The sequence below is a fragment of the Pezoporus flaviventris genome, unplaced genomic scaffold, assembly GCF_033815535.1.
Source record: "Pezoporus flaviventris isolate CSIRO_AGI_PZ_B2104156 unplaced genomic scaffold, CSIRO_AGI_Pfla_v1 ptg000007l, whole genome shotgun sequence".
NCBI classification, from domain to species: domain Eukaryota; kingdom Metazoa; phylum Chordata; class Aves; order Psittaciformes; family Psittacidae; genus Pezoporus; species Pezoporus flaviventris.
In genome coordinates, this window is record NW_026892555.1 from 36907432 (window position 1) to 36920372 (window position 12941).

Genomic DNA, 12941 nt, shown 5'->3' on the forward strand with positions numbered 1-12941 from the left:
GGTATGTTAAAGTATGCATGATTTACAGAGTTAGTTCATGCATTGATAATTTACTGAGAATCTTAAAACTCTTCATTGTATAAAAGCAGATTGAAAGAAATTACTGCTTGCCTGAATATTTAACAAGTATCAATAATCAGCAAACAAGGTATTTCATAATCTTTCAGTGTAGTACTTTTATTTAAAAATAATTTCAAACATCTGTATTACAATTTTTATGTGTACAGATATTTGTAAAATTTTCTATTTTCCCTGACAAGATGTGCTTTTAAGAGTATATCTTAAAACACTTAGTAACATTTAGTTTTATTATGAAAAGAGGGGAGGAGCTGGGAACTTAAATATGGCTTTGTGCAGCTTTGCTGAGGATCCTTTATTATTTATAGTTTCATTAATGCTGTAGTATAACAAAGTTGGAATCTATTCTTCCTTTTATATTAGAAAATTACTTCTTATTTTTCCATGCACTGCATATAAGTAATAAGATTGAGTAATGAATTTAGCTATATTAGAACTCTGGATTTAAGCAGTGATTGTAATCTGTGAGGGGGGAAAAAAAAGGCTTTTATATCCCAGGTATGAATTTGTAAGGACATTATTGTAAAAATTGTATTTTTACCTGGCTAACCCATTTTAAAGAAGTATTGCCCATAATGTCAATGCTTGGTACTTTCAATACCTGCAAGATAGAAATTAGGTGCAAGTTTATTACAGTGCTTTAGTGGCTACATTCTTAAATTTATGTATGTATGTATTTGTTTTAATTGTAGAATGTGGGGGGTTTGTATTGGTTCTTAAGAGTAACTTGATGTATGTTGTTACTGGAAACCTAAGACTGAGGTTCAGATGTCCAGCATAGGTGCTTTATATATCTGATTGAGAAGCATAATTACGTGACATGGGAATATCTCTTCTAGTTTAGTAAGTTTATGTACGAGTTTTAAAAATATATTTAACGTAACTTTTGTTAACTTTCTAGTTGTTTTTTAGGTAGCAATGCACAAGATTTTTGTTGTTAAGGCAGTTCTGGTACGATTTAGGTCTTAATCCACAGCAGCATGATGGTGATAGTCCTATATATTCTGATAATGTTAGAAGATAAGGCTAATTTGGTTTTCTTTTCTTGGATGGGGTGGGTAGAAGGCTTTTGCCTCCAACCCTTTTGTGGATCTACATGTAAAGCACAATCAAGGTGTTGAATAACCTCTTTCTGTTAGTTGCAATGGTGAAATAGGGCAGCTCTTGACTTTGGAGAGTGAGGTTGGCTTTTTCTTTAATGCAAGTCTCAATAGCCTTACATAGCCTTAAGCAAAACAGTATTTTAGCTGAAATGCAATGGCAATGAAATATGAGCGGTACCTTTGCCAAAACACACATTCTGCAATTGATAAACAAATAGTAATTCATTGTAAGAAAATACTCAATTTATGTGTATTAATTAGACATTACATATGTGCTTGAAGATCTTAAAGTTAGTGTTTATTAAATATTTATAAAATCACATTGAAACATAAGTTAGTGGGTTTGCAAGAGAACTCAATACCTAGCAGAGAAATCAGCTGGGAGATTGGTCATAATTATGTGGCATCACACTGTCTGGAGTGAACTGAGCTAGCTCTACGAAGTTAGAGAAGCATTTTAAGTAGCATGAATCTAGTAATGTGATACTTTTCTTGGATTATTAGTCTTCCATCTCAGTACTTGTGGTGGTCTTGCTACTGAAGATGCTTTATTCTTAATGAGTTAACATCATCTCTCCATTGCACTGCCGTGTGCTGTGTAACGATAACTTCTTACATAGCATAGCAAAGTCGAAAATTTTATGTCATATTTGTTGAACAGCACAGATGTGTTCATAACCTATTTCCATTTTGCAACAAATCAGGTGAGGAGCCAGGAGGGGTAGCCAAGAAAAAAACTAGAGTCAAAGGTATTCTTAAAGTTCTTTTTCTTGTGGAACTTTATGCAGATAATGATGTCTGAGATGCATGCACATTGCAAATACAAACTGCAGATTATAATAATGTTTACTAATACTAGCTGTGTTGGCTAAGTGTTGTTCAATGGTATAAACAAACTATTATCCTTCCCATTTTTCATTGTTTTGGTGGCGTTATTTTTAATACTGATTGTAATTTAATGGCAATGTGAATGCTTTCCTAACTAGAGATTTTGTTTGTGCAATTTTATTTTTATTTTTTTTTACAAGGGTTGTTTTGTTTGGGTTAAAAGTAGTTTATGGTAACTTCATATTATGCATGTGTTTAAAAACAAAAACAAAAGAAAAAACCAATATTCTGATTTATGTGTAGTTTTTACTCTGTGAAATCCTCCTTTAGTTATCTTATATGAATTCTTAATGCTGTTACTATATCGTAATTGGAATTGAGCACCTGAATTTCTGCTCAAGTCTGTATTTAAATAGTTTAATCTGTTTCTTTCTTATGGAAGGAAACATTTAGTTAAAATTCAATAACTTCCCTTTTAATATCATTGCAGGATTGATTGCAGTGATGAAACTTATCATTTTTTTCCCAAAAGCTTAAAGTAGGATAGCTTGCAACCAATTTATACCATATATTTAATTATAATTTCATTTCTTCATGATCAGGACATAATGGTCTAAATGTTTCAGTGCAACAGAGAGACTAAGAAATCTAATTAGCCTTAGCAAAACACCAAGTACCAGATGTAGTTCAGGTACTTAATTTCTTAGATATGCTCAGCTATTTCCACACAGCATGGCATTATGTAAAGAACACAGTCTCTTTGTTTCATTAAAGACATTTAGACTTTAATGGGATTTTTCTAGCAGTATGTGAAAAATGCACACTCTTTATAATATAAAATCTCATTGGTGAAAAAGTGTGTTTCCTGAGGGAAGCTTTAATACTCATGTATGAATGTGACTTCTCTTGGCATCTTCTGTGCAAGCTGAAATTTTCAGCATTTATTCTACATTGTGCTTGGTATGACTTGGTTGCAAATTGCTTGTTTCTAAGAATGTAATAAATATAATTTAGCAAGTCATTACTCAGTTTTTCATTATTTGTCAGTGTTTGGTATAAGAATGAAGAAATGGTACGATACAGTTTGAATGCTTTATGTCAAAAAACATTTGGAAGAATACATGATGTTATTCCTTTTAGTTTGAGCTGTGTGACTGAATTGTTCATTCCACAGAAATGTTACACAGTGGTTAGAGACAGATGTTACAGGAGAAATGTCACTTGCCTGCTTTTTACCTTCCAGACTGTGATTTCTCTCAGAAGTTTGAATAAAAACAGAGCTGTTGTATTTTATATATGAAATTGCGATTGCTTTTTCACTAATACGAGAGTATTAATTTTAAAATTAAATGTAAATACTGTATTTAAATCAAATGCAAATGCTGCTGGTGGAATCCAGGACAGCTGCATACAAAGATTTTATGGAAAAAAAATCATAAATTTTATTGAGTTAAAAATTATTTTGGAGAATGCTGCTGATACTGGCACATATTTTTGGAACTGTGGGCAAAGTGGAACTTAAATATTAAACATCTAAATTCCAAGGATGTTTTTCTGACTGTTCTTCAGATGTGTTACCTAGATACTGTGTCACAGCCAAATGTGACTTGAAATAGAGAAAATAAGCACAAAGCAAGCAAAAAAAAAGTATTACTAATAACACTACATATGGAAAATGTAGGAATTAATTTACAGTTGCTACTTTGATTTCACTGCATATGTGTGAACCAAGTAAAACTTTTTGGAGTTCATTTAATTCAGCAGGACATTGCTGTTTCTTCTTACTTATGGTGTACTTATTTCTTATTTTTGTAAAATATGTACTTCAGATACATTTTTAAGTTTTGGCTTAATCAGAGGTAACAATGTCAGTAGAACATAATATACATTTGTGTTGTTATAACACTTGCATTTGTAGTTTTAGAAAGTTGAGAAAATTGGAAGAATAATTATTTTGGTGATGCTCTTGACATTTATAGATCCTACCATTGTACGATCTATAGAATCTCTTGTCCAAGATTCAAAATCTACTGTGATTTTCATACTTGCAGAGAAAACTGATTTTAGCATTCTGCACAAGTTAGTTAACAGTAAGCTAATAAAGGCATGGTTTTTAATGGATTAATGCTTTATTTGGGTGCAGTTGCAGTAAGCTGAGGTTAGTTATTGGCTGGCTGCATGGTGTGAGATATTGCCAAAAGTCAAAACTAATTGTTCAAATTGCTTCGAGCTCAAATAGTTAATTATGCAAGTTTAAATTGGCGCCTAACAAACATTAAGTAATAATTCAATCAAAGCTTTTAGATGGTTGTTCATAAGATGTTTTCTGATCTAAGAATGGTTTTCTTATTGAACATTTCCTCTTTTTTAAATGAAAAACTGAAAAGTAAAAGAAGCTGTTAAAGAACCACTCAAGAAATTAAGGGAGAAGCAGGAATCCAAAAAGGAAGATAACAAAGATGAGGAAGAAACCAAGAAAGCCAGGAAAGGAAAAGATGCTGCTGATCGAAAAGACAAGAAAGCTGTTGATACGAATAAATTAAAGAAAGATTCTGACAAGGCTAGAAGAGACAGAGAAAAGGAAAAAAGCTCAGACAAAAATGTAAAATCCAAGGAGGCTACAAAAAAATCAGCCAGTGAAAAGGATGGTACTAGTCAGGTGGGAAAAGAGAAAGAAACAAAAAAGGTAGCTAAAAACCCATCCAAGGAAGACAAGAAAGAGAAGAACTAAACAGAGTATCAGTTCTGCTACCAAGGAACAGACCTGAAGAATGAGAAATTCTGCATATGTATGTGAATGTGGTAAATATGGCAATAAGAACATAATATTTTCTGAAAATAAGTGTGAACAAAGGCTATATATAATAATATTTTTTAAAAAGCTGTTAAGCATGTTCTTGCAGTGTAAACGCAAAGCAAAAAATGTCTTCTGTGAATCTCAAATACGTACATATGTGAATATGCCTGCATAACTGTGTATTGAAAACAATCAAATGTGGAATCAATGCAAGTTATTTCAGACATACTCTGAATCTCTTGGGTTGTTTTGCTCTTTCATTGTTTCCTCATATTAAAATGCTTTTTTCTTGATATGGGGATGAAAATGTGATGCTGTATATTAAATGCAAATTTAAAAGCAGCATTAAGAGGATTTTCTGGACACCTAAGAGGGAAATAGATTTTTGTTTCATAAAAACAACCAAGAGGAGTATTAATGGAATGTATTGTCATAGGAACCTAGCAAATAATTGTAAATTATTCCCTGCTAAATTTTTTTTTCCCTAAGTATGCCGAGAAAACTATTTAATACGCATTCAATCCAACTTTAGTGTTGTGTTAATTTGAGACTTCAGTGTCTACTCAACCAAAATGTTACAATACTTTTGCTTATTGATCCTGTGACAGTATGTTCTGCTTTCTTCTTTCATTTATTTATTTATTTATTTATTTATTAGCTATCTTTAAGTCTGAAAACTTGATTCATTAGCTTCATTGTCAGTGTTCAGTTAACTGCGTCCTGATTTTTCTGAGTTTCCTAAGCTTCTGGTAATGAACATTTCTAAAAATTAGGCCACCTATTTAACCATTGATGGGTATTGTTGGATTCCAGTCACATTTTAAGTGATGCACTGCTTACTACTAGTGTATTCTGGTTGAACTTGATTAGAGAACACCTTACTTATTTTTGCAGTTACTATTTTCTACAAACGCGACTTTTCAAGTATGTGATACTTCTGTAAGCAAGCTCCTGTGTTAGTTTGCTCTTATAGTTCCTGTATTTTTAGCACAAAAGAATGATTTATTCAGTAGTCTCATTAAAATAGACAAAGTTACAAAACATTTCTGCAGAGGTATTTTAGTATGTTATTGAATCTATACTTGCTTTCATGTTTATATGGGAAAGTAGTATATTCTAATTTTACCAGACAAATAATATTGCTGGGTATATTGAAATACTGATTGTACAATAAAATGACACAAGATTCAGAATGAAATTTGTAATTAAAGTTGAAGTTTTATTTTTATATTGCGGTATCATTTTAAAGAAAACAAAACTAAGGAGTGAGATTGAGCATAAGTATGTCTATGTGGGTGGTGGTGTAAGATTAGGGTCCTGATGGTTGCTTCTTTTCCTAGTTTTGCTTAAATGTTGTCTATAGCAGTTGGCAATACACTTACCTCAGACTTGCAGTAAAGAACATACATGTGTAAGATGCTTTGATCCCTACAGGTATAAAAAGTGGTAGAATAAGATCTAATCTGTTGGGGTTTTTTGGAGGAAACTTACAAAAAATAGTTTAAATGAAAACTGTAGAAAATAGTACTGTAGATTAAGATTCTAGCTGTGATATTTAACAGATTATATACTGAGCTGTTTTCTAAATATTTATATGTGTGTGAATAAGGAATTAAAAGATGTGTGTGTTATAAACATTGTAATGCTTAGCAAAAAACCGACAGAATGAAGATCTAATAAATGTACTTGCATAATGAGCATTCTTTTTTAGGTTGTGAAGATGATAGACGTGTTTATTAATCTTTGGTCTGATAAGTGCTAAGATAGATATTTAACAGAGGAGCACTCAAATCACACTTAAGTAACTGTCTGGGAGTGAATTTGGAATGAGTTGCCTTTCTGTTTAACATATTATTGTATCTATGACCCAAAGTCTAGCTGGTCCTAAAAAAAGGTTTGTTGTGGGTTTTTGGGTTGTTGTCTTTTTTTTTCCTCCCCTCTTAATTTTTGTTTCATTTTGTTTGAGCAGCACACCAGGCTATATGGGTAGCCACACAATAAAATGAGGTTTTTGCCCCAGGTGTCTGTTGTGCTGTTGTATATCTCCATGAAATAGTACTGTCATTTAACTTAACATAGCAGGTTACCACATAAGCTCAAAGAATGCACCACACAAGTAAAAACTGAGTGCAACTTTATTTCAATAAAAATATGAGACAAAATAGTATCTTGCAAAAAGTAAATGACTTAACATATTACATACTTGACAGGGTTGAATAAGTACTGTAGATAAACACATCATAGATGTATATAAAAGCCTGAAAGCAAAGTTGAGAAATGTGCAAGCTAAACAACCAAAATACTCTTTTTAGTATCTTTACTTTCACAACAGTCTGGTTGGCTGTGAAATACTGAGTATCTTTTGAAATACTTTGAATCCATTTATTAATGAAGCAAAGCAAGTGGTTGTCTAGAATTGGAGATGCAGGTTGTCAGAGAATATGAGGACTTGCTTGAAGAGGTGTGTATGTAAGGGAACTGTATTTTTGAAAACAAGTGGCAGTTTCTATGCTTAGAGATTCTAAAGTGTGAGGCAGTGGCTTATAGAAGTAACTGAGTTTATCTCAATATGTAGTTACAGATGATTGCAGAAGGAAGTAGCTTCTTACTCTTGTAACCGTTAATGCAGTAAAAGATTAATGTAAGTCTTCATAATATTTTTTAATGTTTCAGGGTCTTAATGGTGCAGAAAAAAACTGCAAAAAATAGAGTCTAAATTTGGTGCCTTTTTTTTCCTAGCTTCTTACCTTGATTCCATAGTAGTGGACTCTCGATTACAGTGCTTCTAGATACAGCCTAACTACTTACCTTCATGTAACTTGAATAATATAAAAAGGTGTAAGTAGAATTCATCCTGTTACTTCAGTTCCCATTGTTTACATAGAGCAGTAGAATAAATATATATTTTTCTCACGATGCATAAAATAATAAAATCTCTCTACATAGTCATTTTGAGACATACTAGTCCTATTGATATTGAGATACGTTTGACTTCAGCATGACATGGCAATTAAAACCAAAACCCAAACCAAAAAAACTAAGCTTTACTGACTTGAAATATAGTACTTGTTCCACTTAAAGTTACTTTCCCAAGACTGTTAGCAGTCAGGAGTGCTCATTATAGTGTAGCCTCTGCTTTCTTAAATACTATTTTTCTACTGATTTCTGTGCATACAGGTCTTGAGAAACTACTTTGTGTGCTTAAGGTAGTTTTATCTTCATCTTTATTGACCTTGGAACTTAAATGTGACCCTTAGAAAAATGGCGTAAGATTATAGGAGAATTCCATTTGGAAGGGACTTCAGGAGATCCTTATTCCTGCATCCTGCTCAAAATGTGGTCATCTCAGAGATATGACTAGGTTACAGTGGCTGTTATCTAGTATGGCCTTTAAAACCTCCAAGAATGGGAATGCACAACCTTTCTGTGCTGTGTTTTTCCACTGATTTGACTGTCCTCATGGGGTGGGTGTGTGTAAGTTTGGGTTTGTTTTGGTTATGTTTTTGTTTTTCTTACACCCAGTATGAATCTCTGTTGTTTAAGTCTTTCTTGAAACCTTCCTGAAGAATAGTTTAGGCTAATACCAATACATTCTTTCTTGAGGATGTGTCTTAAAATGTGGCATAATCTTTCAGGGCTATAAATTATCTCTTACAAGGATGTTGATTATTGCTGTTACTGGTTCCTTTCTTTTCATTGTGTTTTGATCTAGAAAGACTGTGGTATAAATAGTAAGTATCTTAGTGGTAAAATGCCATCAGTCATGTTTTTTCTGTAGTAATTTAGTTGTCAAAAGAAACTGGAGATTGAGATAACCTTATTTGACTTTCTGTCCAAAGAGAAAACAGTGAGAAAAGCCTGTTGCCTATTTTTCTTCTGGATACTGATTTGGTGTTGGGAATAGCACAGTCATTTGTTCAGTTACTTTTAAATAAAGGCATGTGCTTAAATTTCTGTTCCTTTTTTCTCCTCATTATATGTTGGTCTTCAAAACATATTTGTTTATTATCTGAATAATCTTTGAATATATCACTGTATATCAGGACAGATGTGTAATTGAATACATTTTGGAGAGTTTTGGCATCAGTTAATTTAATTGAAACAGCTTTCTTAGTTTATAATTGAATAAGATCAAAAAGAGCATGAAGTTAACTTTATAACTGAAAAATGCAGGCCTTAAAGAAACATCTGTCCCAGCACAGCCAATATCACCAGCATCTGAGGAGACCATCCAGCCTGCTGAGAAATCATATGTTGAATCAGGTAAGGCCTTTTGTAAGCTAAACTAACTCATTGTGTTCTTTGGGTAAAAAAATAACTCTTTTGTTGATTTTTATGTGTTGCTTATCCACTTAAATTGATTTAACGGTAATCACTGTTGATAACTTTATATAAATCACTGACCATGAAAAGCTTGTAATTTAAATGTATAGAAGGCACTCTTGTCAACTCTCATGGAGCCATATCCCATCAGAATAACTTTCTGTTGATGCACTGTTGTGGTTTTTATGTATATGCAACAGCAAATTCTCTACCTCAGAAAGCCCAAAACCAGCCAACCAAACGTAAAACTAACAGTCAACTTCGTAAGGTTAATCAAATATTCACTTTTCCACTAAAATGAGTAGTATATCATAAATACAGTAAATAGAAAAAAAAATCATTTAAACATTTTAAAAGCCCCATAGAATTAGTAAAATTCATTAGGTTTAAGAGGAATTAAAAAAAAATACTTCTATATGTAAGATTTCATATATGTGATTGGCATTTTTGTGTTACTCAGAGACTACGTGTTTTCTCCTGTTCCTTGAAAAGGCTAATCCTACTCGATGTTTATGTGAACCTAGCACAACCCACAAATGTTGAACATATGGTCAATAAAATAGAATTTGTTTTTAAAAGACTCGCATTACTTTTTTTAAGTTATAGTTTGTAAAATATGCAAAGTTAAAAATTTTCTTTCTTTCCACCCCCCGTAACTTTGTACCATTTTGGGTCTTTATTTGAACAATGCAGTTATTTGGTTTTGTGCTGTGGGGTTTCTCAGTGTTAATTTCAGGACATTTATACGAAGGCAACCCTTAATACAAATTCCTGTTGTGTCCTGGGCTGGTGTGGTAGCTGGTAATAATTTGTCCCTGAAATCAGTTTGTGATTAATTCTGGTGTGACTTGATACTGTAATGTTAGTATGTATTTTACCTGTTTATGAAGCCAACAAAATCCTACTTCTGCAAGTGACGTTTTGTTGACTAACGTGACATCCTAGTGCTGCTGCCTAAAATGTAGGAAAGTAATGGATGAAAATAATTACTTTGAAAAAGAATTCTTGGTTTGAATAGATACCTGAAGTTATCAATGTTACTGCCACTGAGAAAAATATACGTGCAGAGAATGCAATGTAGATAAATTCTTCTGATTCATCTTCAGAATTAATTTAGTGTGATTAAGGCAACACTTCCCATACTGGAGAGTAAGCAAACCCAAATTGTTTTTTGTTATTGTGCAAGTTGCAGAGGTTCACCAAGTCTGTCTCTGCAGAACTTTATGGAATGGAATAAGAACTTCATGGAGGCTACTGAAAGCTGCAAGCCTTGACCTAATGTTTAGACTTTGCCTTTTGCACTTACCTTCACTGTAATTTATAATCCTTTTAGAGCACAAGAATGCTGAGGTAGAATTGGAAGAAGAAATGCAGTCTGTTCTTCGTGAAGCTCTTCACTCCCAGCCTGGTAATGCATTAATGCTTAGAAGTCACTGAAGAATTTATAAATACCACTGTAGGGTAGACTGTAGAATCTCAAGAGTCTGGTTTTGGTACGTACTTTAAGTACTCATGCCTGCACAAAACATTCTAATCAGCTAATTTGTTATTTGCAAGAGAATACAGGAAGTTCAGTCACCAAATCCTAAAACTGTGGCCTCTTCCCCAGGGTGTAGCAGTAGCTCAAATCAATCACTTGACAAAAGCTTCTTCAAAATACTGAGTGGAATGCAAGAGTAGGTAAGCAGAGGTGGTTTTTACCGTTGGGCGAAGAAGGCACTGGCAGGTCAGTGCAGATACTTCGGGTTTATACTGCTGGAAGGTGCAGACAAGTCATCTGTCCTCATCCCCTTTGGAAACCAGTTGAAAAACATGAAGGGTGTGCTGAAGACAGAATGCTTGCTGGTGATAGAATTTGCCAGGGTATGTATTCTCTAACAATCTGTATGATTGATTAGGAGAGAGACATGAAGATGTAGATGAAAGTGTAAATAACCAAGTGAAGGAAGAAGTACATGGAGAAACACTTGAAGCTACCACAACAGATGACTTGCTCACAGAATTAGAGAATGAACTGCCAGAAGCATATGAGACACCAGATTCAGTTCAGAAAGGTATCCAAAAAACTAAATATAATGAAAATTAAATTCTGTCATAAGAACAGACAAATGGAAATGTGTCACTAAAAGTTTGATTAATAATTCCTGCTTGCAGTAGAGACTTAACAAATGTTAACCACAGCAAGTATTATTTAGAAAATTTTTTTTAAATCAATGCCTTGAGTTTTAGAATCAATATAACTGTATATTGATATAAATATATATTATATTTAATTACTGCTATACCAGCTTTCAACCAAACAAATTCTCTTCCCAGTAAGAGAGACTTCTTTAATATCTGTATGGAGTCTGCTTCTGGACTTCCTAGTTTATCAAACTACTTTTTATGAGTTTATTAGCACAGCCTTTTATAGACACTTAGTCTCATTCTACTTCTGTCATGGCTTAAGCGACTCTAATGTAGCGCTCTAAGAGAATAATTGTTTGTAATCAAAATATTAAAGAAGAATCATATGATCTAAATCCAATTCAGGAAAAAATGTTTCTGAATGCTTTTTTAGATGTACTACTGAAAATTTTACATATATCTTAATACCTGTTCTTTTTGGAAAAATTCATGTCATTGATCAACTAAAAGTTTTGATTGCTAGAAATACACTGGGATTTTTTTCTTTGCAACTGAAGTAATTAATTTCACTTTGTGTCTATTGTATGACCTTGTTTCTATATCTCTTTCATTCATCCACAGTGCAAGTTAAAATAGGGGAATAGAGGAGAAATTAAAATTCCAATTATTTTAAATCTTTTAAAATGACTAGTAGGAAGGCAGAGTGAATGTTCTGCTTCCTTTACATTTATACAGAAATTTCTGTGGAGAGTCATTTTTTGAGCAAATGTGAGTAGTTTATATATGTATACATATTCTCAGTATCTTAGAATTATAGAATGCTTAGAGTTGGAAGGAACCTTAAAGATCATCTAGTTCCAGCCACCTGCCATATATAAGAATAAAATATTTCAATCTCTATGCGTATCCTGCTGAAGTCAGAAATTTTCTTAAAATTTCTGCTTAGATATTTAACTATACTTACATAATCTTATGTAATATTCTGTTACAGGATTTGCAGTACTATATATTGATATAAAAATTTTAAGTTTTGTAAATACATGTTTCTTTCTTAGATGCTGATCTTTTGGAAGATGACCTTGGAGCAATGGAGCCTGAACCATACGAAGCACCAGGTATAATTCTGTTTTTTGAACCTTGGCAATATTTGCTTTCAGTCTCAAAGTAGCAAATTATATGAGAAAGCAAAACAGAAAAGGTTAGACTGGTGTAGGGATAGATAATTTTTTTTATCTTTTTTTCTCCAAACAATTATTCTTGATTGTCTTGGATATTTTCACTTTGAATGAGATGACTGTAGTGTATTTGCTATTGCAGATGGTTCTTAAAAAGAATGATGTCAGGTATGAAAATTGTCTTCATTGGTGCAAAAACTTCATTTTACTTTTCTGTGTGTATGATTAGGAAGTGGATAGGCAAGAGATGTGTGATTGTACAGTCTAAGAAAGTGAGAATGAGGTTTGTTGCTTATATTACTATCTTCATACAGCCTACAATGCTAAGGGCATTCTAGCCTGTTATTTTTGGCATTAGGAACTTCTGTTCTCACACAGATCCAGTCACCTTTCAGAAGCATCCAGTTTGTAACCTTTCCTTCAGGACCTTTTATTTCTTTATTGCCAATTCTACTATCAGAGAGCGAGTCAGGACCAAGAACTAGCCTTGCACTGTCTTTCTGCACACCT

General features: G+C 32.9%; 1 protein-coding gene across 7 annotated transcripts in view; it reads left to right on the top strand.

Moving 5' to 3' along the window:
- ASPH (aspartate beta-hydroxylase) overlaps positions 1-12941 on the top strand; it is a 111200-nt gene that overhangs the window by 33241 nt on the left and 65018 nt on the right. For all 7 annotated transcript variants that reach the window (XM_061448394.1, XM_061448396.1, XM_061448399.1 and 4 more), the window contains 4 exons: positions 8980-9069; positions 10463-10537; positions 11028-11183; positions 12312-12371. In XM_061448394.1, coding sequence (XP_061304378.1) covers positions 8980-9069; positions 10463-10537; positions 11028-11183; positions 12312-12371 — 381 coding nt within the window. The remainder of the gene's footprint in view (positions 1-8979; positions 9070-10462; positions 10538-11027; positions 11184-12311; positions 12372-12941) is intronic.